Below are 27,475 nucleotides of genomic sequence, written 5' to 3' on the forward strand. Positions count from 1 at the left end.
AGAGGGGATTACTGTAAACAACTGAAGGATCAGAAGGAAATACACAACCATGTTACTAACAATTATCTTCAAGTGGTAGGATTATGAATGATTATTAGTATCATCTTTATACTACTTTATACTTTCCCCAAATTTCTAAAGTGAGCAAGTATTAATTTTACTACTTAGAAATTATGGAAAACAGGATGTTGGAATAAAATTATTAACAAAAAATAAAACTATCCTCTCTAACCTTGCTAGCTATTAAGCCAAACAGTCCATAATTAGTTAAACCTGGAAAGATTATAATTTCAAATATTTAGGGAGGATCTTGTAGAGAAAGCAAATAAAGAAGAAGAAAAGTACATCAGTGAAGTCCGACCCTCCTCAATAATACAACAAACTCCCAATACATGAATTCAGTAGATTTCCCTACTAACACCTATTGAAATGATAAAATCTAATTAGAAAATTAGTTATAACTGATTTATTTCCCTTACATAAAGTGTGGAAATATCTTATTATTTGGTTTCGTTTTGGAGAATAATTATCACATGAAAATCAAAAATATGAAACAACAGAGGGAAATTTTTTAAAGTCAACAGTCCTACTGATAATGGCCTCTGTTTACTAGTGATAGTGTTGAGATAGCAGAAGACCTTTAAGCCTGCAACCATGGTTTAGTCTTATAATTTACTAAATGATTAATGATGCAGATATGCCTTGCTAAATTGATTGATGTTAATGCAGTAGCACTGATGTTGCCATAATATACTTGATCAATATAACTTCTCTGAATTAAACACTTTCCTTCACCATAACATCAACAACTGGTTTATTTGTAGTAATTCTGCATTTATTTATTTATTTATTTTTGGAGACAGAATCTTGCTCTGTCGCCCAGGCTGGAGTGCAGTGGCATGATCTTGGCTCACTGCAACCTCTGCCTCCCAGGTTCAAACGATTCTCCCGCCTCAGCCTACCGAGTAGCTGGGATTATAGGCATGCGTCACCATGCCCGGCCTATTTTTGCATTTTTAGTAGAGACGGGGTTTCCCCATGTTGGCCAGGCTGGTCTCAAACTCCTGACCTCAGATGATCCGCCCGCCTTGGCCTCCCAAAGTGCTGAAATTACAGGCGTGAGCCGGCCACTGCATTTTAATAAATAAGCAAGCTCTAATGAACTGAGGTGAAACCAACCATAGATAACTTCTACTAAGACTTACATTTTTTAATGCTTAAAAATTATGTCTTTTGTCTTAGGCAACTTGTATTGCTTTGAAAGTATATTCAAATAAATTTGTAAACCAATTTCATACTAAAAAGTATTTTTATTTTTTTGAGGCAGGGTCTCACTCTGTCACCCAGGCTGAAGTGCAGTGGTGTGATCCTAGCTCACTGCAGCCTTAAACTCCCAAACTCAAGGGACTCACCTGCCTCAGCTTTCAGAGTAGCTGGGACTACAGGCACACACGCCACCATGCTCAGGGGAGTTTTTTTATTTTTATTTTTTGTAGAGACAGGACCTCGCTATATTGCCTAGGCTGGTCTCTAAGTCTTGGCCTCAAGCCATCCTCCCACCTCAGCCTCCCAAAGAGCTGGGATTACGGGTGTGAGCCGCTGTGCCCAGCTGAAATTATTTTTGAGAACACACTGCTTAAAAAATGTTCTCTGTAGCCAGGCACAGTGGCTCACATCTGTAATCCCAGCACTTTGGGAGGCCCAGGCGGGTGGATCACAAGGTCCAGAGTTCAAGACCAGCCTGGACAATATGGTGAAACCCCGTCTCTACTAAAAATACAAAAATTAGCCGAGAGTGGTGGTGGATGCCTGTAATCCCAGCTACTTGGGAGGCTGAGGCAGGGAACTGCTTGAACCCGGTAGGCGGAGGTTACAGTGAGCTGTTGTTGTGCCACTGCACTCCCGCCTGGGCGACAAGCCTGGGCGAGACTCCGTCTCAAAAAAAAAAAAAAGTTTTCCGTAAAGTCCTTTGAAAATGAAGGATTATTTTATGGAAAACTAATCACATACACACCCTTAATTTTTATCTTTAAAATTTTATTTGATTTTTCACACATCAGATTTGCTTATGCCTAATATATAGGTTAGGACATACAGACAATCCAAAATCAAGGGCAAGTCACTTAACTCTGTGTCTCACTTCTCTTTATCTACAAATTGAGGACAATTCCTTCTTATGTGTAAATGGTTGTTATGAGAGTAAATTGGAATAACATGTTTAACCATTGGATCCAGACCCATGGTTCTCAAACTTAAGAGTGCATCAGAATCACTAGAGTGGGCCCATTCCCAAAGTTTCTGATTCAGCAAGTGAGGGGCAGAGCACAAGAATCTGCATTTCTAACAAGTTCCCAGGTGATGCTGACCCTCTGGTCGGGAACCACACTTTGAGAATCCCTGATGTAGACCAACATGTGCACGAATCTTGGCTCTGCCACTTAGCTTCTCTGAAACTCAGTTACTCTAACTCTAAAACTAGACATAAAGCTATCTCACAGGCTGTGGAATTTAGGAATTATGTAAGTAATGTACAGTGCCTGTTGTACAGTGCCTGTTATACCGTGCCTGGTTCATAACAGATATTTAGTAGTAGCAATAGTAGTTTTTACCACTACCACAAACACCAACACTGCCACTAATATTTCTACGAAGTAATGGAACATGTAGAACATTAACAATGCCAAATTGGGTTTTTTTTTGTCATTTTTTAAAATTGTATTTATCATGTACAACATATTTTGAAGTATACATACATTGTGGAATGGTTTGAACTAGCCAATTAACAAATGTGTCACTTTACATAATTATCATTTTTGCAGTCATTGTCAATTTTTTTTTTTTTTTTTTTTTAGATGGAGTCTTGCTCTGTCGGCCAGGCTGGAGTGCAGTGGCGTGATCTCGGCTCACTGAAATCTTTGCCTCCTGAGTTCAAGTCATCCTCCCACCTCAGCCTCCCAAGTAGCTGGGATTACAGGCACATCACCACCACTCCCGGCTAATTAGCGTCAAATTTTTTAATTGCATTAAACTGCACTGTAATTTAAAGTTCCTTATTTTATATTAATTCCGTTTTTTTTTGAGAAGGCATCTCACTGTGTTGTCCAGGCGGGGGTGCAATGGTGGGATCTCGGCTCACTACAACTTCCGACTCCCGAGTTCAAGCAATTCTCCAGCCTTAGCCTCCTGAGTAGCTGCGACTACAGAGCGCACCACCATCCCTGGCTAATTTTTTGTATTTGTAGTAGAGACGGGGTTTCACCATATTGGCCAGGCTGGTCTCAAACTCCTGGTCTGAAGTGATCCACCCACCACCTCGGTCTCCCAAAGTGCCCGGCCTCTTAATTCCTTTTCTGATAAATGTTAATTATAAACTAGTTGACAAATCTCTACAATATATTTTATAACAGTGAAGAGGAAAATGGCTCTAGGGTACAATTGTTTGTGTTCACATTTCAGTTCTGTCTTATATTAGCTATGTGTCTGTGGCTCCCAGTTTTCTAATCAATAAAATAAAAACACTAATAGTATAACAGTACCTACTTCATAAGGTTGTGAAAACTGCATGAGTTAAAATGTTTATTTTATGGTAGGCACTATTCAGTTAAAACTCATAAAATAAACATTCAATAAATGTTAACCATTATTATTATTACCCCAATATATTGTCAGTAACATTATGAATGATATATATTAAATCATTAAACAGATACAATTTTATTTGAAGGTAAAATTCAAATAATTAGTTTTTTTCGAATTATTAGTAAGAACTAGTCTTCTATTAGATTGAGCCATATGAACAGCTGATGTGCAACTACTTTTCACCTATAAAAAACAGTAATTTCATGTGGTTGAAGCTAACAGCTTTCATCCTAACCTCTCTGATCATTCCTCTGAGCCTGTTAGCAGTTCCACCCTAGTATGATCCAAGGTTTAATCATCAGCTCTCTTCTCACTCTGATCTTCCAGAAGGATAACACTCAAGACTACCATGGCTTTAATCAAAGACTAAAAATCCAAAGGTTTTATCTAGCCCATAGATGCATTTTATTCGGTCTACATAAAAAATTGTTCCTAAAACTGGAGAGTTCACACACACACACACACTCAACCCCATTCACAAAAAATAAATAAATAAATAAATAAATAAATAAATTTCTGGCTTCTCTTGAAAAAAAAAAGGATGATCTGACAACAATGGGCAAACATTCCAAGCCTACAACTGTCTGGAACTAAGTGGCAGCTATCCCTTTACACAGGGTGTGACCTCTCCAACTTGCTAGTCTTTACACAGCCATACTCTTCACTCATTTACAGTTATGCACTGCTTAATGACTGGAATCTGTTCTGAGAAATGTGTCCTGAGAAATGCATCATTAGGCAATTTCATCACTGTGCCAACATCAGTACATGAACCTAGATGGTAAAGCCTACTACACACCTAGGCTATAGGGTTTGGCTATCATTCCTAGGCTATAAACCTGCAAGCTTGTCCAATCTGCTGCCCACAGGCTGCATGTAGCACAGGATGGCTTTGAATGCAGCCCAATACAAATACATAAACTTTCTTAAAACATTATGAGGTTTTTTTGTAATTTTCTTTTTTAGCTCATCAGCTATCGTTAGTGTATTTTATGTGTGACCCAAGACAATTCTTCTTCCAATGTGGCCCAGGGAAGGCAAAAGATTTGATGCCCTGCTATAGAGTATGTTACTGGACTCAATACTGAGGGCAACTACAACACAATGGTAAGTATTTGTGTATCTAAACATAGAAAAAGTACAGTAAAAATATGGTATTATAATCTTATAGAACCACCATCATATATGTGGTCCATCGTTGACCTAAATGTCCTTATCAGCACTTGACTGTACTTATCTGCCTAGCCGTTAGGCATTCATATTTTCAACTTCCAGTTCTACCTACCAGCAGTATGCTGACGATCACAAATCTCCATTTCCAGCCCAGACTCAGATCCAATTACCATCATCTATGTGTCCCACAGACACCTTAAACATAAGAGGTCCCTCACCACTACCTCTGCTCTCCTATATTCTCTATTTCAGATGCTGACAGTGAGGCACAATGGCTAACACCTGAAATCCCAGTAATTTGGGAGGCTAAGGCAGGAGGATTGCTTGGGCCCAGGAATTCAAGACCAGCCCTGGCAACATAGTGAGTTATATATACCTCAATAAAGTTGATTAAACATACACACATATAAATTTTAACTCAAAAAATAACTATTACAATAAAAATTTTTAATTAATAAAAAAAATTAGTCAGCCATGGTGGTGCAGGCTAATTTTTTTAGTAGTTCCAGCTACCTGGGAGGCTAAGGTGGGAGGATCACTTGAGCCCAGCAAGTCGAGGCTGCAGTGAGCCATGATCATGCCACTACACTCCAGCCTGGGTGACAGAGCAAGGCCCTGAAAAAAAAAAAAAAGAAGAAGAAAACAAAGGAAAGAAAGAGAGAGGGAGAGGAAGGAAGGAAGGAAGGAAGGAAGGAAGGAAGGAAGGAAGGAGTTGACAACATCCAACAGTAAGCCAAGCCAAGAGCATCACCCTTAGTACCCAAATTCTCTCACCTCTCATTTCTGAGCAATTACCAGTTCCTACAGATTAAAAAAAAAAAAAAAAACTTTTTTAGAGACAGGGCATCACTATATTGCCCAGGCTGGAGTGCAGTGGCTATGCACAGGTGTGATCATAGAACACTACAGTCTTAAACTCCTGGGCTCAAGTGGTCCTCTGGCCTCAGCCTCCTGAATAGCTAGGACTACAGGTGCATACCACTGTGCCCCAGTTCCTATAGATTTTTTAAAATCTCAAATCTAGTCCATTTTCCTCCCTATTATCACTGCTTTAATCTATTTAAGGTCTCATCAACAACCACAGCTATGTTATAACACTATGAATAAACTGCCCATGCTCCAAGCCAAAGACACTGCTCCCACCTGTGTGTTAGATCCCATTCTCTCTTGCTTTCTCCAGGACACTGATCCAGCAACTATCTCCTTTCTCTCTTGCATCATCAATTCTTCCCTCTTTACTGAATCACTGCCAACAACATAGAAATGCTATCATTTCTCTTATCCTACAAAAACAAAACAAAAGCTCCCTTGCTCCCATTTCCCCTTCCGGTTACTGCTATATTTCTCATCTCTCCTTTACATCAAAACTTGAATGCACTGTCTCCACTCCTATCTGAAAATCACTCTTCTCAAGGTTACCAATAAACTTCTCAGTATTAAATCCTGTAATCATTTCTCAATCCTCATCTTATTTGATCTGTCAGTAGCATTTGACATAGTTGCTGATCCTTCTCTCCTCCTAGAAACACCTTTTCTTGTGGCTTCCAGAGTACCACATTCATTTGGTTTTCCTCCTCCTTTTTGGTTGCTTCTTCTCAATCTCTTTTGCTGGTTTTACCTCATCTTGCGCCCTCTCAATAAATGTTTGAGTGCCCCAGGGCTCTGTAGTTGGACCTCTTTTCTCTCAACATTTATTCCCAAATTCTTGTGGCTTTCAATACCATCTATGTGCCAATGACTCCCAACTCTATTTCTGCAGCCCAAACTTTTCCACTGAACTCCAACTGCCTACTTGACATCTCCATTTGCCTATTTGGTGGACATTTAAAACTTGTTTAGTAAACATGTCCAAAGCTAAGCTCTGATGCCCACATTTCCCTCACCCTCCCAAAACTAGTTCCTCCTGCAATCTTCCACTTCAGTTAATGGCAACTCCATTCTTGTTACTCGACCTAGACTTGTCTTTCTGTCATATGTTGCAGCTCAACCTTCAGAATAAATATACTGTCATACAATGAAGTATTACTTAGCAATATAAAAGGAACTATTAATATATACAACAACATAGATGAATCTTAAAAACATTATGCTGAGCTAAAATAAAGCCAGAGAAGAGAGTACATATGGTATGATTCCATTTATGTGAAATTCTCCTAACAAAACATCTATTCTACAATGATAGAAAGCAGAAAAGTAGTTGCCTGGGGCCGGGGGCTGGAGCTGGGGACTGGCTGACAGGAGCATAAAGGAATCTTTTGGAGTGATGGAATCTGTATCTTGATTGTGGTGGTAGTCATGAGTAAATAAACTGATTAAAACGCATAACTGTATATTGTGTACATTTTATTGTATGTTAATTACACCTCAATAAAGGTGATTAAACATGCACACAATTCGACCACTTCTCACTATCTCCCCATCTCTACTGCTACCATGTGGGAGCCACTACCACCTCTCTTCTGGTTTACAACAGCCTCTTACTGCAGAAATAGTTTCCCTACTTCTGTCCTTGCCCCTCTGAATTTTACTCCCAACACAGTGGCCAGAGTCATCCTGTTAAAACATAAATCACACCATGTCACTCCTCTGCTCAAAACCTTCTAATGGCCTTTTATCTCAGTCAAATTCAATGCCCTTATAAAGGCCTCATATGGTTGGACTTCCTGTGTCCTCTCAGATTTCATTCCCCATTACTCTCCCCCCATGGTTATCTGCACTCCAGCCAGAGCTGACCTCTAGCTGTTCTTCAAATATATGAGTATAAACTACAAAAAGAAAAACAAAACAAAGTATATGACTGTGTTGGGGAGGGAGGCAGGGTGGGTACGTAGAGAAATGACGTATTCACCCCACCTCCCCCACCAACATAGCCATATACTTTGTTCCCTGACTTTCTTCAGCTCTTCACTAAAAAGGCACCATCTCAGTGAGTCTTTCCCTAGCTACCCTATTTAAAATTTCAACACTTCCCCTCTCCCTGCAACCTCACCTCTATTTCATTTTCTCCTTTCCTATTTTATTTTTTTCTCCCCAGGACTTATCACTCTCATTTACTTATATTTTACTAACTTATCATGTTGATCGTGTTGATTACCTTTCTCCTTTCCTGGAATGGATGACTCAAAGGGCAAGGAATTTTATCTGTTTTGTATACCACTGTATCCCCAGAATAATGTCTAAAATAGATGTTGAATGAATAAATGAATGTATCTGAACAAACTCTAGCTTTCCCTTTAATAGTTGACAGTAGAATTTGTTTTATAATGCATCAACTGATATTTCATTTGCTTAAAAAAAACTGGTGTATTCAATAAAAACTTCAGCACATTTAAACATATGTTCACATATATAGCTAAAATTTGCTTTCAATTCTAATCAAGAATTTAAGATCTCTCAGACACTGATAACTTTTTATCAAATTTGCAGGGATTTTATGATCAAGGACCTATGAATGTGAAATAGCTCTCATTAACAAAAAAAAAAATACAGTCTTACCAAGTTCTTTGCAAAATCCAGATCTCATGCTAAAACTCCCATAACTACTACAATAGAAAATAAACTAATTATTCTGACAGTTTCAGAACTATGAATCCATTTTTAAAATGTGCATAACTCTTATCATTTAAATCCTTCCTGAGGAATATTTCTTGTTTTATAAGCCAAATAAGTATGAGAGTGCCAAAGGGGACATAAATAATTTAAAAGTAAATCAGAAGGTAGAGGTACAGCTTCTGAGGGTCCAAAGGAGGTGTCTCCTTCTTAGTAACTGCAGAGAAGAGAATTCCATACTGCAGCCTTACCTGCACCCAGCAGCTCTTTCTTGAAATGCATTAAAATATTCAACTTCATTCAAGTAAAGAGTTCCAGAGTGTAGGAATTATCTGCTTTGATTTATAGGCAGCATTACATATTTAACTTAAAAATAAAAACTCTGGGCTTTCATAATAGGATTTAAAATGTTTTATGAAGTTAAATATAGTAGAAAATTTCAGGACAGCATCGTTATTAAAGCAGCTCTGAATAAATTATATCATCAAACACAGTAAATATTTTAAGGATATGTGGAAGAAAGCATTAGAGATATCACTATTGAGTACACTGGTTTAGGTTTGTTGAATATAACCTGCATCTTTCATTACTATCTGTCAATTTCTGAAACAAGACAATGAAGAAAAATAACTGCAATTCACTATCCTAGCACAAAAAGACAACAGCTGCCTAAACACCTCATATAACATATCTGGCCTCTGTTAGACTTCATAACCAAAACATTTTTAAGCAATAAATGTATTTAATATTTATTTATCTTGGCTTACCTAGCATCTCTAACAGCGCACTGTTACTTGTAGTTGAGAGAAAGTGCTAACCTCTCCAAATCTTTTCATTTCTAAGTTTCCTGGACTGCTCTAAACATAAAAGAGAGATTACTCTGGAAAGGCAAAATAACAAAACCATTAATACTAAAACTAACAGTCACTCCTAATAGACAAGAGGTACTTTAGGACAAGATCATTAAAATTGACTTTTATTTGCTGGTTTAGAGTTTTCAAAGCAAGATGAAATGAGAATGATCATACAGTACCTTACCCTTTCTACCCGTGAACCACAGCATGCAATGCCGAAACATAGCAGTGGCAGATGGCATTTAACTATAAAAAGGATAATAGCAGAGAAATGATGGCTGGCAGACAAAACACAGAAATACAGATGAAATGAATGCAAACTTGTAGTTCTTGAAGCAGAGCAAAACCTTTAAGCCAAAGGTTGCCACTAAGCTTCAATTTAATTTATATTTTGAGTTTTACACAGACAAACACTGCAACCTTCACAATCAGTCTTTAGACTCTTCATGCAGAAGCAGAACCATACTCCTTGATAAAGAAGATCAGCAACCTTCTGTAAACACAAGCCAGCAGCAGCAGCAGCCCATTACTCTCTCCCTTCACTGATTTTTATCCTTTAAAATTTTCATCTCCAACTGCAGCCAGATCCACAGTCGTTTCAAATCGATCTACATCCATTGCAGATACAAATCCCTGCCTAACCTGCAGTACCACTTCATCCAGAATGTTCCTATGCACTCGTTCATGCAGGATCAGTTGCAAAACCATTCAAGTCATCCAGCAAACAACCCAAAAGAGAAGAAAAGAAGCAGATGGGACTATGAAGAGAAAGAATCTCTTCTTTCAGCTCACCCTGGAAATGGAAGGTTTTCTGATCAACAGTTATTGTGAAGGTGCTGTCGTCCTCATCGTCTATACCAATCACAGCTCCCTGTGAAACAAAGAGCAAAATCCCAATAAGGCAAACAATGACATCAGCAATATTCACTACTGCTATAGCCCTGGAATACTCAATGCACCAACGACACTGGAAGCAGGCTAGACACAGAAAAGAGGAATCTGAGACTCTAGCTTTGCTTAAGGAGAAAGAACTAAAGGAGAGGAGCTGGCAGGACACTCTAGTACCATGTACAGGTACATTCTATGCCTTCCTTAAGGGCATAGATGTGCTGGGAGGCGGAAGGGACAAACACAGAAGCTGAATCTAGGATCTGTGTTTTAAGAGCCAGCCACTGAGCCTTTCTGAACTTCAGAATGCTCTCTAAAATGGGAGTCAAAAACCTACACCTCACCAGGTTGTTGTAAGGCTGAAAGAAGGCAGGTGCTCTTCATCAGGCTGCTTCTGTGATAGTATATACTTGTTAGTGTAGAAATGCCAGGTGACATTTGCTTCAAAACACTGTCCCAACCCCCTCTTCCAAGTGCTCCCATAACCACTTGTACATTGCCCTCCAAGAGCACTTTTCACAGTATACTGTGATTATCTGTTCATATGTCAGCCTCTTCCTACAGAACCACTATGAAATCTTAGAAATCAAGGACTATTTTATTTGATACATGGCACTTAAGTACATACTTAGTATATGTTTCTAAATAAGAGCACAAACAACTCTCCAAACTGGGGGGTGGCAGGCACACACAATGGGGAACTGAATTTACAAGTTGTTTTGGGAAGGCGGACTGGGTAGGGTTCAACCCTTTTAAAAAATATTTTTTTATTACTATTTTTTGAGACAGAGCCTCACCCTGTTGCCTAGGCTGTCACCCAGGCTGGAGTGCAGTGGCACGATCTTGGCTCACTGCAACCTCCACCTCCCAGGTTCAAGCGATTCTCCTGCCTCAGCCTCCCAAGTAGCTGGGATTACAAGTCTGTGCCACCACACCCGGCTAACTTTTGTATTTTTAGTACAGACAGGGTTTCACCTTGGTGGCCAGGCTGGTCTCGAACTTCTGACCTCAAGTGATCTGCCTGCCTCAGTCTCCCAAAGTGCTGGGATTACAGGAGTGCGCCACCACACCTGGCCCCCTTTTCTTAATATTCAACTACATGCATTCTGTGAAGACAATAGGAATTAAGATAAGAGACAGGAAACTAAGCAAAATAGGGAATCTATTGTTCAATGTCCTTAAGAAAAAAGTATCTTAAGTATTCCAGAGAGAAAGACTACAGAACACAGAATAGGTCAAATGCCTCAGGTGATAAGAGAAGCCGTGTGCCCTTGATAAAACCAGAGACCTTGACAAGGGAGTTGAAATGACTCAAGGGGACAAAATACCTAATCCCATGAAAAAAGGCTACATAGGGGGACTACTCCTATACCAGGAATATTAGGGAATAGGATCAAACATTTATTCATTTCTTCCCCAGAGGCTATCTGGATGAACCCCAACTCTATCCAAATTCCACCTACTTGAATTACTTTACTTATTCCTCAGTGTCAGATGGGGTAGGAAATTTTATCTCCATTTTCAAATAGGGAAAGTGTCTCCAGAGAGTATAATGACTTGCCCAAGCTCACACAAAGAGTTAACAGCAGAACCAGTACCAGATCACCATTGGCATGGAACCTAGCTATTCCACGACAGCAAATACAGACACACTTCAGTGGGTAAGCACGTGCAGAAACAGCTCATTCTGGTTAATGTAATTTGTGATTAACTGAGTTAACCTTCTAACTTGTGATGTATCAAATATTTCCTGAGTCATAACTAAATACCAAAATATATGCTATATACAGCTCTGGAATATATGCCCTGCCTTCAAGGCACTTATATCCAGTACAGGAGATAAAACATGCAAAGAGGTGACTATAATACAGGGAGAAAAGTTATCTCTCTCTGGATGAACCTTGAAAACAGTATGCTAAGTGAAAGAAGCTAGTCACTAAGGATCACATGTTACATGATTCTACTTACAAAAAATGTCCAGAATAGGCAAATTCATAGACTGACAGTAGATCAGTGGTTGTCTAGTGCTGGGAGGGTTGAGGTGAAATGGGGAATGGCTGCTAATGGGTATACTAGATTTCTTTACAAGGTGATGAAAACATTCTAAAATTGACTATGATGATGGTTGAACAACTCTGTGAATATACTAAAAACATAAATTGGATACTCCAAGTTGATAAATTGCATAGTATATGTATTATATCTCAACAAAGCTATTGCAACTCACTCCACTCTCAAATGCCTGCTCTTTCTCTTGAGTTCCTTAATTAAGAACCCAAATGTAAGCTCAACAAGTCACCTAGTCAACTCTGGTAGAAACCTCCAGGTCTGTACAACTTCCCCTTGTTCCATTACCACAGGCTGTGCTCATTCTACCTCTCAACTATTAAGTTCACCAACTTGTCTCCATCCTCTCTGCTACTTCTGTAATTCAGGCTTTCATCATTTCTTGTTTGGTAACAATCTGCCTGCCTTCAGTCTGGACACTTTACAGTTAGTTCACAGTCCTTGCTATTGCCGGAGTAATATTTCTGAAGCACAGACTCTTATTAGAGACTCACATGTTTAAAACCTTCCTTGGCTCTCTATGAACTAACAGATAAAGTCAGCATTACTTCATAATGTCATTCAAGGCTGTTCAAAATCTGACCCAACCAACATTTCCACTATCGTCACCCAGCTTCCTTCTGCCCCACCTCACAGAGACCCCATATGAATTCAGCTTCCACATTTCTTCCACATACCTCACTCATGAAAATGAGTTCAGTGCAATAGCTGGCAGCATTAACCAGTCACTGTGGTTTAGTGCTCTGTGATGACAAGACTGACGGCAGTGTTATCCAACAGAACTTTCTGCAGTGATTAAAATGTTCTGTATTTGTGCTGTTCAGTTTAATAGTCACTAGCAACAAGTGGCTACTGAACATTTCAAATATGACTAGTATGACTGAGGATCTTATTTAAATTTTTAAAATAATTATTTTAATATTTTAAATTTTTAAAAACACCAAGCAATTTCACTTTTTAAGGTCATTCTTCAAGCTCTATTTCTCACCATTTGTTAAACAAAAGCAAAATCCTACATCTCCCTCTAGCTACCACATCTCCTCACATTGCTTTCAGAGAGGAGCTTTTTGAAAATTGGCTGTACCTTAACCTTCCATCCACTCTTGCAAGCTGGCTTCCTTCCTCTCACGGCACCAAACTTCTCTCTCACAGATCTCCAATGACCACATTACTATTCTAGTTTTGTTGTACAGAACTTCTCCGGAGGCCGGGTGCGGCGGCTCACACCTGTAATCCTAGCCCTTTGGGAGGCTGAGGCGGGCGGATCACCTGAGGTCAGGGGTTTGAGACCAGCCTGGTCAACATGTTGAAACCCTGTCTCTACTAAAAATACAAAAATTAGCCAGGCATGGTGGAGCATGCCTGTAATCCCAGCTACTCAGGAGGCCGAGGCAGGAGAATCACTTCAAGGCAGAGATTGCTGTGAGCCAAGATCGCACCACTGCACTCCAGCCTGGGTGACAGAGCGAGACTCTAAAAAAAATATATATATATATATATATACACAAAACATTTCTCTGGAGTACCTGTTGCTGCTGCAGAAACATTTCTCGCTGCATACTTTAGATAGTCTATATGGAAAAAAACATTACTTTCTGGACCTTTGCACTTTCCCCTCTCTAACCGAAGGCTTCTTTGAAGACTCGAACCTAGCTAACAGTCTCCTACTCCAATCAGGTCTTGTCATGATCCTGAGCATTCTTCAGTGTATATATGCACAATTGATCTGATGCTCTGGTCTCTCAGTGTCTTGATTTGTTGAATTACTCAAATGAACTTCATTGCTATTCTCCTTCAGTCATTTATTTCCTATGACAAAAACCCTACACCCACACTGTCCAATACAATAGCCATTAGCCACATATTGGGTATTTAAGTTCTAATTAAAGTTAAGTAAAAATTTAAAATAAGTCCCTCAGGCCGGGCGCGGTGGCTCATGCCTGTAATCCCACCACTTTGGGAGGCCAAGGCTGGCAGATCACCTGAGGTCGGGAGTTCAAGACCAGTCTGACCAACATGGAGAAACTCCGTCTCTACTAAAAATACAAAATTAGCCAGGCATGGTGGTGCAAGCCTGTAATCCCAGCTACTCGGGAGGCTGAGGCAGGAGAATCACTTGAACCCGGGAGCTGGAGGTTGCCGTGAACCAAGACTGCCCCATTGCACTCCAGCCTGGGAAACAAGAGCGAAACTCTGTCTCAAAAACTAAATAAATAAATAAAGTAAGTCCCTTAGTCACACTAGTCATATTTCAAATGTTCAACAGCCACTTGTGGCTAATGACTATGAAACTGAACAGCACAAATACAGAACATTTTAATCACTGCAGAAAGGTCTGTTGGATAACACTGCCGTGAATCTTATCATCACAGAGCACTAAACCACAGTAAATAGTTAATGCTGCCAGCTATTGAACTGAACTCATTTTCATGAGTGAGGCATTATGCTAAGCATTTTACATATACTATCTCATCTGAAAATAACACTACATTGAAATGTAACATATATACAAATCACAAGTGTACAGCTCAATGAACAGAAAAGCTCCCCTTGTAACACTCCTAATCATTAACCCAACCCTCCATTCCAAAGATAAATACTATCCTTAGTTCTAATATAACAATTAGTTTAGTCTGTCTTTGAACTTATTTATTTATTTATTTATTTATTTATTTATTTATTTATTTATTTTTGAAACAGAGTCTTACTCTGTTGCCAAGGTTGGACTGCAGTGGCGTGATCTCAGCTCACTGCAACCTCTGCCTCTGAGGCTCAAGTGATATTTGTGCCTCAGCCTCTTGAGTAACTGGGATTACAGGCATGCATCACCACACGCCCGGCTAATTTTTATATTTTTTGTAGAGACAGGGTTCACCATGTTGGCCAAGCTGGTCTCAAACTCCTGGCCTCAAGTGATCCACCCATCCCAGCCTCTCAAAGTGCTGGGATTACAGGCAGGAGTCATCATGCCTGGCCCTGTCTTTGAATTTTATACAAATGGACTCACACCACTTATTTTCCTTTGTGTCTGGCTTCTTTCATGCACCATGTTTGTAAGATTCATCCATATTGTTGCATGAAGCAGTAGTTTGTTCACTTTTATTGCTATATATATGTCATTCCTCTGTATAGACCCACAATTATCAATTCCATTGTGCATGGACATTTATGTTGTTTTCAGTTTTACGTTATTAGAATAAAGCTCCTATGAATATTCTTATTCATATCTTTTGTTATACATGTATTTATATTAAATACAAATCTAGGAAAGTAAATTTGCTAGGTCACAGGATACGCATATATCAGGTTTAGGAGATACTATCAAATCGTCCTCAAAAGTGGTTGTGTCAGCTATACTCCCATCAGTGGTATACGACAGTTTCAACTGTTCCAATAACTTCACTAACAGTTTTTCACCTTAGTTATTCTTGGCAGGTAAGTAGTGACATCTCATAATGGTTTTAACTTCCACTTCCCTAATAACTGACAAGGTTAAGTATGTTTTCATGGTTTTTGACCATTTGAAGATCCTCTTTTGTGAAATAGTTTAAGTTTCTTCTCCATTGACAAGACTGGACTATCTTTTTCTAATGACTTGTAGGAGTTCTTTCTATATCATGGGTATGAGCCCTTCAATGGTTATAAATTAAGCAAGTATCTACTTCTACTCTGTTGCCTGCTTTTGCACTCACATAATGATATCTTTTGATGAAGAATTCTTAACTTTAATGTAGGACAGTGTATTGACTTTACATTTTATAGTTCTGCTTTCTATGTCTCCTTTAAGAAGTCTTTCCCAGTCCCAAGGCCATGAAAATATTCTCCTACATTATCTTCTGGAAGGCTTTACATTTGGATATCAGGTGGAGTAAATCCTCCAATTTAAAAAAAGTTTTTTAATAAATAAACATCTTCAACATAGTCATAGCCAGCCATCCCCAAAGGGGCAGAGGAAAGCAAATCACCATTTCTACTGGGTTCTGTATGTTGGCTGAGAAGGCAGGAATCAGGAATGGATACTCTTGACTCTTCATAAATTTTTAGTCAGCTACACACGTTTTACACACACACACACACACACACTTGCCAGCATAATGACTCAAATGACTAGAAATAAACTGGGATTTGCCAGTCTAAATAAATAGACTGTCATTTATTTAGGTCTTTTTAAATTTCAATAATGTTTTATCATTTCCTGAGTAGAGGTCTCACTCATCTTTTGTTAATATTTATTCCTAAAAATTTGATGCTTTTTGATGCTATTATAAATGTTCTCCATTTTAAAAAATTCATATTCTGATTGCCAGTTGTTAGTATACAGAAATATCACTGATTGGCCGGGTGCGGTGGCTCACGTCTGTAATCCTAGTACTTTGGGAGGCCAAGGCGGGCAGATCATGAGGTCAGGTGATCAAGACCATCCTGGCTAACACGGTGAAACCCCATCTCTACTAAAAATACAAAAAATTAGCCAGGCCTGGTGGTGGGCGCCTGTAGTCCTAGTTACTCAGGAGGCTGAGGCAGGAGAATGGCGTGAACCTGGGAGGTGGAGCTTACAGTGAGCCGAGATCGCGCCACTGCACTCCACCCTGGGCGACAGAGCGAGACTCTGTCTCAAAAAAAAAAAAAAAAAAAAAAAAAATTTGTTGATTTTTATATAATGACTTTGTATCTGGTTATCTTGCTAGATTCAATTCTCAATTCTAATAGTTATATCTATAGATTCTTTTGGATTTTCCATATGCTCGATTAAGTTGCTGTGAATAATAGTCTTATTACTTCTACTCCAAGCCTTACACCTTATATGTCTTTTATTGCTTTATGCATTGGCTAGGACTCCCAACAACAAAAGCAGTCATCGGGTAGAAATTCTAAACCTTCCTGATATGCCCTCCCACCTGAAGACTCACTTGCATCTAAACCCAGCGTGCTTCCTTTCCACTTATCATAATGGAAAAGGTGTCCATTCTTCTATCGAAAACCCAGTCCTTCTACACTCATGCTCCATATCCCTGCCAATTTTCAATTTCTGTCTCTCTCTTCCTGGTCTCTATTTCTCTTCTCTGTCTCTCTCTCTCTTTTTCCCAACTGCATTTACACATACTCAAGACTCAAGTCTTTACACTCTTTAACAACAGCCCTTTTCAATTCCATGTCCTAACCAAGCAATTGGCCAGCCTCTCTCATTCCCTTTTAGTCAAGATTATTCAGCTGTCCAATCCTCTAGTTTATAATTTATTTTAACCTTCCATTCCTTGGAGGATATGTTACCACACCAATGGTTCTTCTTCACCTTCACACAAGGTGACCATACGACCTGGTTTGCCAGGAACAATCCTGGATTATTCCTGTTGTCCTGGCTCAATAATGAATAGATCCCCCTTTCATTCTCAAGCAGTTCTGGTTTAAGGGATGTGGTCACTCTCCGCCACAGCCTAGCCTACAAGGCCCTTAGTGATTTGCTCTATGCCTACCTCTCTATTCTACACTTAAATAGCTTAAGGTTTACCAATTGCCCCAATTTCTCTCCTACCACCATTTTTTGCACATGTTCCCTCTGCCTGAGACATCCTTCCTCTCCCTTTATCTGGGTTTAGAGTATTTTTTTGATTATATCTGGTAAAGCAAAACTCCCTTTGATAATCTATATATGAAATGGTGTTCTGTTAAGAAAAGTTATTTGTTATACTAACCCACAAAAATATCAATGTTTTTCTTTCAACTCCACTTTTATGACCCCCATTGTGCCAACATAATAAACATATACATCTTTCAGTGACCTCTCATGATTTTTTTCTGAAGGTTTCAGATGGTCAACTTCTTAAAGTTCTATCAGTACTTGAGGTCACCAAGGTGCCTGTTGCTCCAGGGTCACACTATCAAGGCACCAAAAAGAAACTAGAGCTACACAGTCTTGTCCCACTGGATGAATTTCCTGACTTTCTCTCTTTTCCTTTTTTTTCTATACACACAGACATACTTCAGACATGAATCATCATTCTGATGCCAAAGACAGAAAGATAGTTTTGCTCTCACGGCTTGGGGTAAAAAAAGAGAAAGAAACAAAATTCTGGCTATTTTGGGGCCAATCTCCCTTTGCGAAAAGTAGGCTGGTGAACTGGTTCCAAAGATAATAAAAAAGAATGATGACTCCTCTGAGACATAGATTGCTCACAGGCTCCTAAAAGGAATGTAGACAGTGCTAAGAATACACAGCATAGCTACTCCCATTATAACTCTACAACCACATACTTTTCATCACTGCTTAAATGACATTGGAAGTCTATTTACATTCACATAGTGCATTTAAATGTGGTCCCTGAGATTTAGGCAGAACAGGTCACTACTCTTCTTTAGAGATTCAGAAACTGAGACTCAGATTTAAAAAAAAATTTTTTTAAGTTTGCCAAAAGTCCAACAACTAAAAGGGAGAAGAATACTAGGTCTTGCAAACCCTGATCCAAAGCCTGTTCTTAACAGGACATGGTGACAGTAAACAATATTCACTAATTACTTCAACAAACTTATTAAATACCTATTCTGGGCCAAGAACAGTAACAGCCAGGGGATACAAAACATGTCTATGCCCTGGAGGAACATACAGTCTAGAGAGGAGTGACAGAATCAATAATATAGAAGGGAGCAGAATGGCTTGCGGTTCAACCTGCTCACTAAAGAAGACACTGCATGGAGGACCTACTTTAGCATCATTCATTCATTGATTCAACAAGTATTTATTGAATTTCTAGGCACTGGCCTAGATGCCAGTAAGAGAGTGGTAAACAATTTGCTTTGCTTTTGCATTCAATATTTTACCTTCTTATTCCCCCTTATATGAATTGAAAGTATGTAACTTTTCTACATTTTGAGAATTCTTTTGCCTTTTTTACTGATTTGTGTGCATTTCGGGGGATTTTCTTTTTGTCTTCTTTATTAATATGCAGGAGTTATTTACATATACACAGAATATTAATCCTTTGCCAATTGATGTATTTTAAGTATTTTCTCTTCTATCCATGAGTTGTCTTTTCCCTTTGACTGTGGTATCTTTTTTTGTTCAAAGGTTTTAAATTTTGAATGTTGTCAAATCCACAAATATTTGCCATTGTGGTTTATGCTTTCTGCTCTATCTTGACATCATAAAGATATCACCTATGCTTTTTTTCTAAGTTTAAAATTTCATTTTATACCTCTTATACATCTGAAATTTGTTTTTGTGTATCACATGGGGTAAAGAGTAATATTCTTTTTTTCATATGGACACCCAATTGATCCAGTTTCATTTACTAAGTGATAATGTCTGATTTGTAACGCTCTATCATATACCAAATTTCCAGCTTTTTCCAAGACCCAAATCCAAATGGTTCTGTTTTTCAGCTTTCTCTTCCATTCCGCTAATCTATTTCTGTCTCTTATAACACCACCATACCATTTTAATTACCATAGTTTCAGTTAAAAACTTAATATCTGGAGTGGCAAGTCCACCAACTCCTTATTCTTTAAAAATATCTCTCCCCTTTCCCAAATTTTAAATGACTTTTAGAATCACCTTGTCAAGTTCTTTGACAGCCTAATTTTGTTGATTTATGCTTTTTTGAGAAATTATCCATTTTCATATAAGCTTTCAAATTTATTGGCAAAATGTATTTGTAGTAGCTTCCTGCCAATTTTTCATCTCTACTATTACGTACTTTTCTTTTTTTCATTCTTAATATTATTTATTTGTGCCTTTGTTTTTTTCCTCCCAATCTAACCAGGGTTTATTTTATTACTTTTTTCACAGAATCACAGTTCAGTTGGTTTATGCTCTCTAGTGTTTATTTCCCATTTCATTAGTGTATTCTTTTTGTTATTTTCTTCTTTCTATTTCCTTTGCTATTTCTTTTCTTTCCCTAATTTTAAAATTTTAATGTTTAGATCATTAATTCTCAATCTGTCTTGTAATATATTCATTTAAGATTATAAATCAGACTTCCATAGATGCAGTTTTAACATGTGGTTTTCTCATTATCGTTCAGACTTAAATATTTCACAATTTCTATTATCATTTCTACTTTCACCAATGAATTATTCAGAAGTATGTGTGTGAGGTGGGTGGCTACTGTTTCATCAAGGGATTTCTAATTTTTTCCATTGTTGTCAAAGAATGTTATCTATGTGATACTGCGTCTTTGGTATTCTCTTTTTCCATAACAATTTAATTTCTTTTCTTAGTATTCTATGTCTGATATTAATTCTGTTTCCCAGCTTTCTTATGGTTAGCACTTGCCTGGAATATATTCTTCCATCACTTTCTTTTTCATTTAATTTTTAATTTGTAATTATGAAATAGTATAAACATTCATAAAATAGAGCACTAATGACATCTATGTACCAATCACAGAGATTAAATAGATGTTTACATCTTGCCCAAGGGAGGATATTTTCAATATTAAATTCATAGAGAAGAGAAAGAGCTTACAAAAAGGCTACTGAATTAACGAGAAAAGCCACAATGAATAGAGTGACTTTTCACTGTGAAATAACAAGACAATTGATAAAAGTTCTTACAGGATACAGATCCAAGGGAAAAAGGAAGACATTCTTACAGTTATACATTAACCTAAAAATAACACCTTATTGCATTGTGAAAAAAAAAAGTGATGGTATCAATGAAATAGGGCACTAACAGAAGTCATTACTGAAAATATTAATATTCTATCATGGTGCACCACCGACCTCTCTTGTGGTAGACTAAAAGAAAAGAGAATAGATAATGCATCTCTCAGGAAATCACATTCAATTCTGATACCTAGCACAACAGGTAAATGGAATACTTAGTTTCACTGGATGGAGTAAAAGAGGGTTACTCTAAATCACATGTGGATTAATAGTTTTCAAAGATGTATAATAAATTTACCATTAAAACTTTGTTTAATATAATTCATTTTTCTTTGGTGATTCCTAAGGCCCTTTAGAATTCTTCAGAATCTGAGATTCATCTGTATTAATAGAAATTATGAATTACAAAAAAAAACTACCATTCATTTAGATCCTATTAAGCTCCAAACACCGTGTTTGAGTACTTTTCAAAATGTATTAACTAATTTGGTACTCACAACACTATGAGTAAATGGCATGATGTCTATTCCAGAGATATGGGAAATAGGGCTCAGAGCTGAAAAGTTGCCTCAAGTCACAACGCCAGAATGTGGCAGAATCCAAGTCTGAATTTCATTACATACATGCCCTGTATTTGTTTTTGCCACTACACCCTACTTTTTTTTTTTTTTCCCTTTGAGACAGGGTCTTGCTCTGTTACCCAGGCTGGAGTGCAGTAGTATGATCTCAGCTCACTGCAGCCTCGACCTCCTGCACTCAAGTGATGCTCCCACCTCAGCCTCCCAAGTAGCTGGGATAGAGGTGTAAGCCACCACACCCAGCCAATTTTGTTCTTTTTTTTTTTTTTTTTTTTTTTGTAGAGAAGAGGTCTCATTATGTTGCCCAGGCTGGTCTCAAACTCCTGGACTCAAGTGATCCTCCTGAATCAGCCTCCCAAAGTGCTGGGATTACAGGCATGAGCCACCAAGCCCGGGCCACACTGCCTCTTTAATGTTGTCAATGTCTCCATTTTCCAGATATTATCTGAAAATGCCAATGTTTTGTTTTTGACTAGTATGAGAGAGGATCAGACCACAGGACTCAAGCAACATTTTACTTCTTCATCAAGGAAAGGGCACCATCTAGTGGCACACACTTCATAACCAACACAAAGAAGGTTTTTCACTTTTCTGCTTTCCTCCACTGGTTTTACACTACCTTATAATGACTTACAGTATCTGAATTCACTCTTCTAGTCCAGAGGAATGGGAGCCTAGTAACATTAAGAATTGAACAGGGCTTTGAAATAAGACCCAAGTCCAATCTCAGATTCACCATTTCTATATGACCTTGATAAGTTACTAAGAGTAGTTTGTGTCTCAGTCTCCTCATCTGCAAAATGAAATATGAGCATTTACCTGACAGGGTTATGATAGGAATGTGTATGAAAATCATCCAGCACAGCACCTGATCTGGGTTTCCTCTATGGTCCCTTTCTCCATTCTCCTTTTATGTACCCTATGTTCACGTGGGTGTTTTGCTTTGTTTTTTTAGAAAATACATCATACCACTGGCTCACATTATGTTTAAGATAAATAACTCCCACAGTTCTTTTGTATGCAAACCATAGTAAAGGCAAATTTCCCAACATTTACTGATTATTTTTATAAATACATAAAATTAACACTAAGCATTTTTGAGTATTTATTATGTGCCAGGCAACTGTGAAACTGAATAGGAACTTATTATCCAAGTGGAGACAACAGAAAAATTAACATGTAATACAATGTAACAAGTAATTTCATGGCTCTAAATTACAAATGTAAAAAAATAGGCCAGGCATGGTCGCTGGTGCCTGTAATTTCCAATGCTTTGGGAGACTGGGTTAGGAGGACTGCCTGAGGTCGGGAGTTAGGAGACTGAGTTAGCAAGACTGCCTGGGCAACACAGTGAGACCTCGTCTCTAAAAAAAAAAAATTTTAATTAGCTAGGTGTGGTGGTGCACACCTGTAGTCCTAGCTACTCAGCAGGTTGAGGCAGGAGGATTGCTTGAGGCCAGGAATTTGGGGATGTAGTGAGCTATAATCGCACCATTGCACTCCAGCCTGGGTGAAAGAGCAAGATCCTGTCAAAAGTTGGGGGGAGAGCGAGGAGGGGGAGGAGAAGCAGGAGTGGGGGAAGAAGGAAAAAAAAATGTAGAGGATGGGGAGAATTAAACCTGTTAGAAGTATGCGGATTAGAAAGGCTTCACATATGAGGTAACATTTGAAAAGTCTCTTAAGCGATGAGCTCATCAGATAGGGGGTGCAGAACTTCCATGATATAAGAAAAAGAAAAAGTCAGAAGCAATGAGGAATGAAGAAGCACAGTGAGGGAACAGGAAGAAACATAGTGTGATTCAAATATAGGATGGGATGGATGGGGCAAGGGCAAGATCAGTAGTGCAGTCAATGATAGCTCATTAAGCTCATTTGGAATCTAGATGCAGTATCACTACCATATTCATCATCGTCATCATCGTTGTCATCCATAGCAGTTACTGTTTCCTATACATACATAATTGCTAAGCCTCACAACAACCATACCAGTTATATCACAGTATCCTCATAAAAGTTAAGAAATGTGCCCAATGTCAGAGTCAGTAAGGGAAGAGCTGAGTAAAATTCAGCCCCAGGTCTCTCTGATTGTTTCTACACCAGTGGTCCCTCTTGGTTACACAACATAATTACCTGGATAATCTGTTTAAAAATAAAGGTTCCAGAACACTACACTAAAGCAGCCTATCTAGAAGGTGGACTTGGTAACTGTATTGTAAACAAACCCTCCAGATATTTCTTGACTAAAAGCCTCGGCAGTTTAATTTTTGGAAAATACTACAAAGCCTAGTAAAATGCACGTGTGTGCACACAGACGGACAAACACACACATACATGTTTCTAATTATTAAGTTCCATCTATGTGCCAGGACCTAATCGTCACAAAATTCTGCAAGAAGAGTATTATCTCCACCTTAAGAAGAGGAAACTAAAGCTCAGGAAGCTTATGATAGCTTCCCTTTTCCACTCAACAAAGGAATGGGTAAAAATGGGAATCAAACACAGGTATATTTGGTTCTTCTCTGTCATGCTGTGTAGTAGGCAGAATTTTAAGAATGACTCTCACAGACCCTTGCCCCTGTATAATCTCCTCCCCTTTGAGTATGGATGAAAACCATGAATATGATATCGCAGGAGTAATTATGTTACATTACATGGCAAAAGGGAGATTATTTGGTGGACCTAATCCGATGTCATCACATGAGGTCTTTTAAAAGCAGAGCATTTTCTGCAGCTGATAGCCAAATGGGAAGTCAGAAAGATTCAGAGCACCAGAAGGATTCAATGCACATCGCTGACATGAAAATGGAGGGGTCTAGGCCACGTGACCAAGAATACGTGCAGCCTCTAGAAGCTGAAAGCAGAACACAACTGACAGCCAACAACAACAAAAAACAAAAAACAAACAGGGCTTCAGTTCTACAATCACAAGGAATTGAATTCTGCAAATGCCCTGAATGAGCCTGGAAGAGGACTCTTCTTCAGAGCCTCCAGATAAGGGCCCAGTCCAGCCAATTCCTTGATTTCAGTCATACGAGACCTTAAGCACAAAACCCAACAGAGATGTCTGACCTATAAAACTGTGAAATATATGGGTGTTTTTGTGTGTATGGTAAAACATACTAACATGAAATTTATTATTTTAACCATTTCTAAGTGTATAGTTCAGTGGCATAAAGGACATTCACATTGTTCATGATGTGATGATCACCATCATCACCATCCATCTCCAGAGCTTTTTCATCTTTCCAAACTGAAAACTCCATACTCATTAAACACTAAGTCCCCATCTCCCGTACTCCCAACCCCTGGAAACCACCATTCTACTTTCTGTCTCTGATTTTGGCTACTCTAGGAATCCCACATAAGTGGAATCATACCCTTTTTGTCTTTTTGTAACTGGCTTATTTCACTTAGTCTAGTGTCCTCAAGGTTCATCTATGTTGCAGCATGTGTCAGAATCTCCTTCCTTTGTAAGACTGAATAATAATAATAATAATAATAGACTGTATTTATATACCACATTTTTTATCCATTCATCAGTGGATGGCCACTTGGATCCTTTCCACCTCTTGGCTACTGTGAATATTGCAAATAATGCTATGAATATTGCAAATAATGCTATATATCCATGTTATATATCCTATGAACATGGATATATAAGCATCTGTTTCAGTCCCTGTTTCCAATTCTTTTGGAAATATACATATAAACACATATATAAGTGGTTGTTTTTGAAGCCAATTCATTACCTTTAAAATTTGGTAAATAATAGGAAATAATCAAGCAGTCATCTTGCCTATTTTAACTGCACCACTGGGTAACCAAATAATAGATGAAATGTCTCCTTATAAAATTATTTCTGATAAAAATTAAAACAAAATGATAGCCTGTCATTATTTTGCAACCCTCAATGAGTTAATGGGTGTAGGTACTGAACATCAATAGCTGCTAATATCAACAAAGGGCAAAAACTAGACACTATGTTCTTGCTGCTAAAAGAACACACCACCACCTACAGTCTTGCCAAAGGGATCAAACCTAAGTCTGATCCAGTCTCTGGATCCAGCTGCCAATTTGCAGCAAAAACAATGGACAGAGGAATGTAGTGAACTGCACCACCGTGCAATCAGTAAAATCTATACTATGGAAAATTCTTATAGGTCAAAGGGTCTGGATTCCTTTTTTTTTTTTTTTCTTTTTTTTCAGACAGGGTCTCAGGGTCTCACTCTGTCACCCAGGCTGGAAGGCAGTGGCACAATTATGGCTCACTACAGCCTTGACTTCCTGGGCTCAAGTGATCCTCCTGCCTCAGTCTCTCAAGTAGCTGGGACTATAGGCATGTGTCACCACATCCAGCTAATTTTTTTAATTTTTTGTAGAGATGGGGATCTCACTATGTTTCCCAGGCTGGTCTCGAACTACTGGGCTCAAATGATCCTCTGCCTCGCTCAGTCTCCCAGTGTTGGGATTAAAGGTGTGAGCTCCAGCACCCAGCCAGTCCAGATTCTTCAACAGACAAATTGTAAACAAAAGACATCAAGTTAAACAAATAGGTAAGAAAACTATAGGACTTAGGGATGCACATTTGGGTAAAAAAGTTATAACCAAATGTAAGAAGTGATTACTTTAGGAGACATATAAGGGATGTAATTTATTTAATTGGGGCATGTGGAGAGGCTTCAGGTGCAGCTGACAAAATTCTATTTCTTAAGGTGGTAGTTAGAAGGGTTAATAATTAATTAAGCTACATTTAAAAGCAAAAACAAAAAAATAAAGACAGACAAAACCAGTGGATTAACTGTAACAATGAGACAGTGGCCTAAATCCAGATGGAATTCAACTGCAGTGCTCTATCAAGACAGTTCTGCTAAAGTCTCACTACTGAACTTATCTCAAGCCAAAAGAGCAGTTAATACCAGACTGACTGGTGACTGAGGTCAACAGCAAGTGCTTAGAAAAGTAATTACACCAAATAGACAAAAGAGAAACCAAAGGAAAATTTTAGGAAAAAAAAATCCAAAAACTAGAAGTTGAATTTTTAAAAATCTTTGTGCTATCACATATATACCATCTGCTTGAAACAGGCCTGTCTCATTTCCATCCTGCAAATCTCCCATACCTACTCCTATCTCAGTGCCAGGATTTTTCTATTATAATTTGGTGTCTTTCTCAGCGGTATTTCCCAGTTCTATCAAGGACTGTTAACAAGGGCAATAATATGTTTACCAAATATATTCACATCTTCAAAAGTAAGGATGCAGAAAAAAAGGTGGAAGAAAGAAGTCAACAGGGTCCTGAAGAAAAGGTTCCTAGAAGCTGATTAACCTAGTTATGATAGAGGCCACTTTTCTTCATATACAATGGGATACTAGAAACTGCATCCCTAGCCATGCATTCTTTCTTGCCTTTACCTATTTGAACAATGGTGGAAACTGAAAGCAGCATGAAGCTATAGGTCCGCACCATAAGGCAGCCACTAGTCACATGTGGCTATTGATCCCCTTCTCTGAAGTAAAGCTAGTCCTAATTGAGATGTACCCTTTGTGTAAAAAACACACTGGATTTTGAATAGTTAGTATGGAAAGAAAGATTGTAAAATATCTTAATTTTTTTTTATTAATCACATGTTAAAATAACAATATTTCAGATATACTGACCTAGATAAAATATTAATTTTGCCTGTTTCTTTTTATTTTTGAAATGTGGCTTACCAGAAAATCTTAAATTATAGATGTGGCTAACATTGTATTTCTACTGGATAGCACTGCTATATATACCATGATTAAATAGTGCTGAACAGGAAAAACAAAGCAGCGGCAGCTAACAGTTGGGATTTTTCCATTTTTTCTACTGTTGATATACCACCAACACTATAACTCACTTAATTTCCAGCCCTTGTCTCTTGTCTGTAAAGTAGAGGTTTAAGAAAATCAGAACATGCATTAAGTCATAAATACAACATTGAATCATGGGCCAAAATAACTGAGTTCTAGTCCTGGTTCTGATACTGACTAACAGTTACTTGGAGAAATCACATTTTCTCTCTGAGACTTAGATACCTGCCCCAACAATTATGTAAGGAAGCTAAACTAAATTTAGACTTCCATAATTCTATCAGAATACAAT

The 27,475-nt window shown here is 38.3% G+C and overlaps 1 protein-coding gene across 21 annotated transcripts in view; it reads right to left on the reverse strand.

Moving 5' to 3' along the window:
* OSBPL9 (oxysterol binding protein like 9) overlaps positions 1 to 27,475 on the reverse strand; it is a 275,611-nt gene that overhangs the window by 107,763 nt on the left and 140,373 nt on the right. For 16 of the 21 annotated variants that reach the window (NM_001280144.1, XM_063795794.1, XM_063795728.1 and 13 more), the window contains 1 exon segment: positions 10,008 to 10,086. The exons of the other annotated variants lie outside the window; for them this stretch is intronic. In NM_001280144.1, the coding sequence (NP_001267073.1) occupies positions 10,008 to 10,086 (79 nt within the window). 21 annotated transcript variants of the gene reach the window in all.

The sequence above is a fragment of the Pan troglodytes genome, chromosome 1 (genome assembly GCF_028858775.2).
Source record: "Pan troglodytes isolate AG18354 chromosome 1, NHGRI_mPanTro3-v2.0_pri, whole genome shotgun sequence".
NCBI classification, from domain to species: Eukaryota; Metazoa; Chordata; class Mammalia; order Primates; family Hominidae; genus Pan; species Pan troglodytes.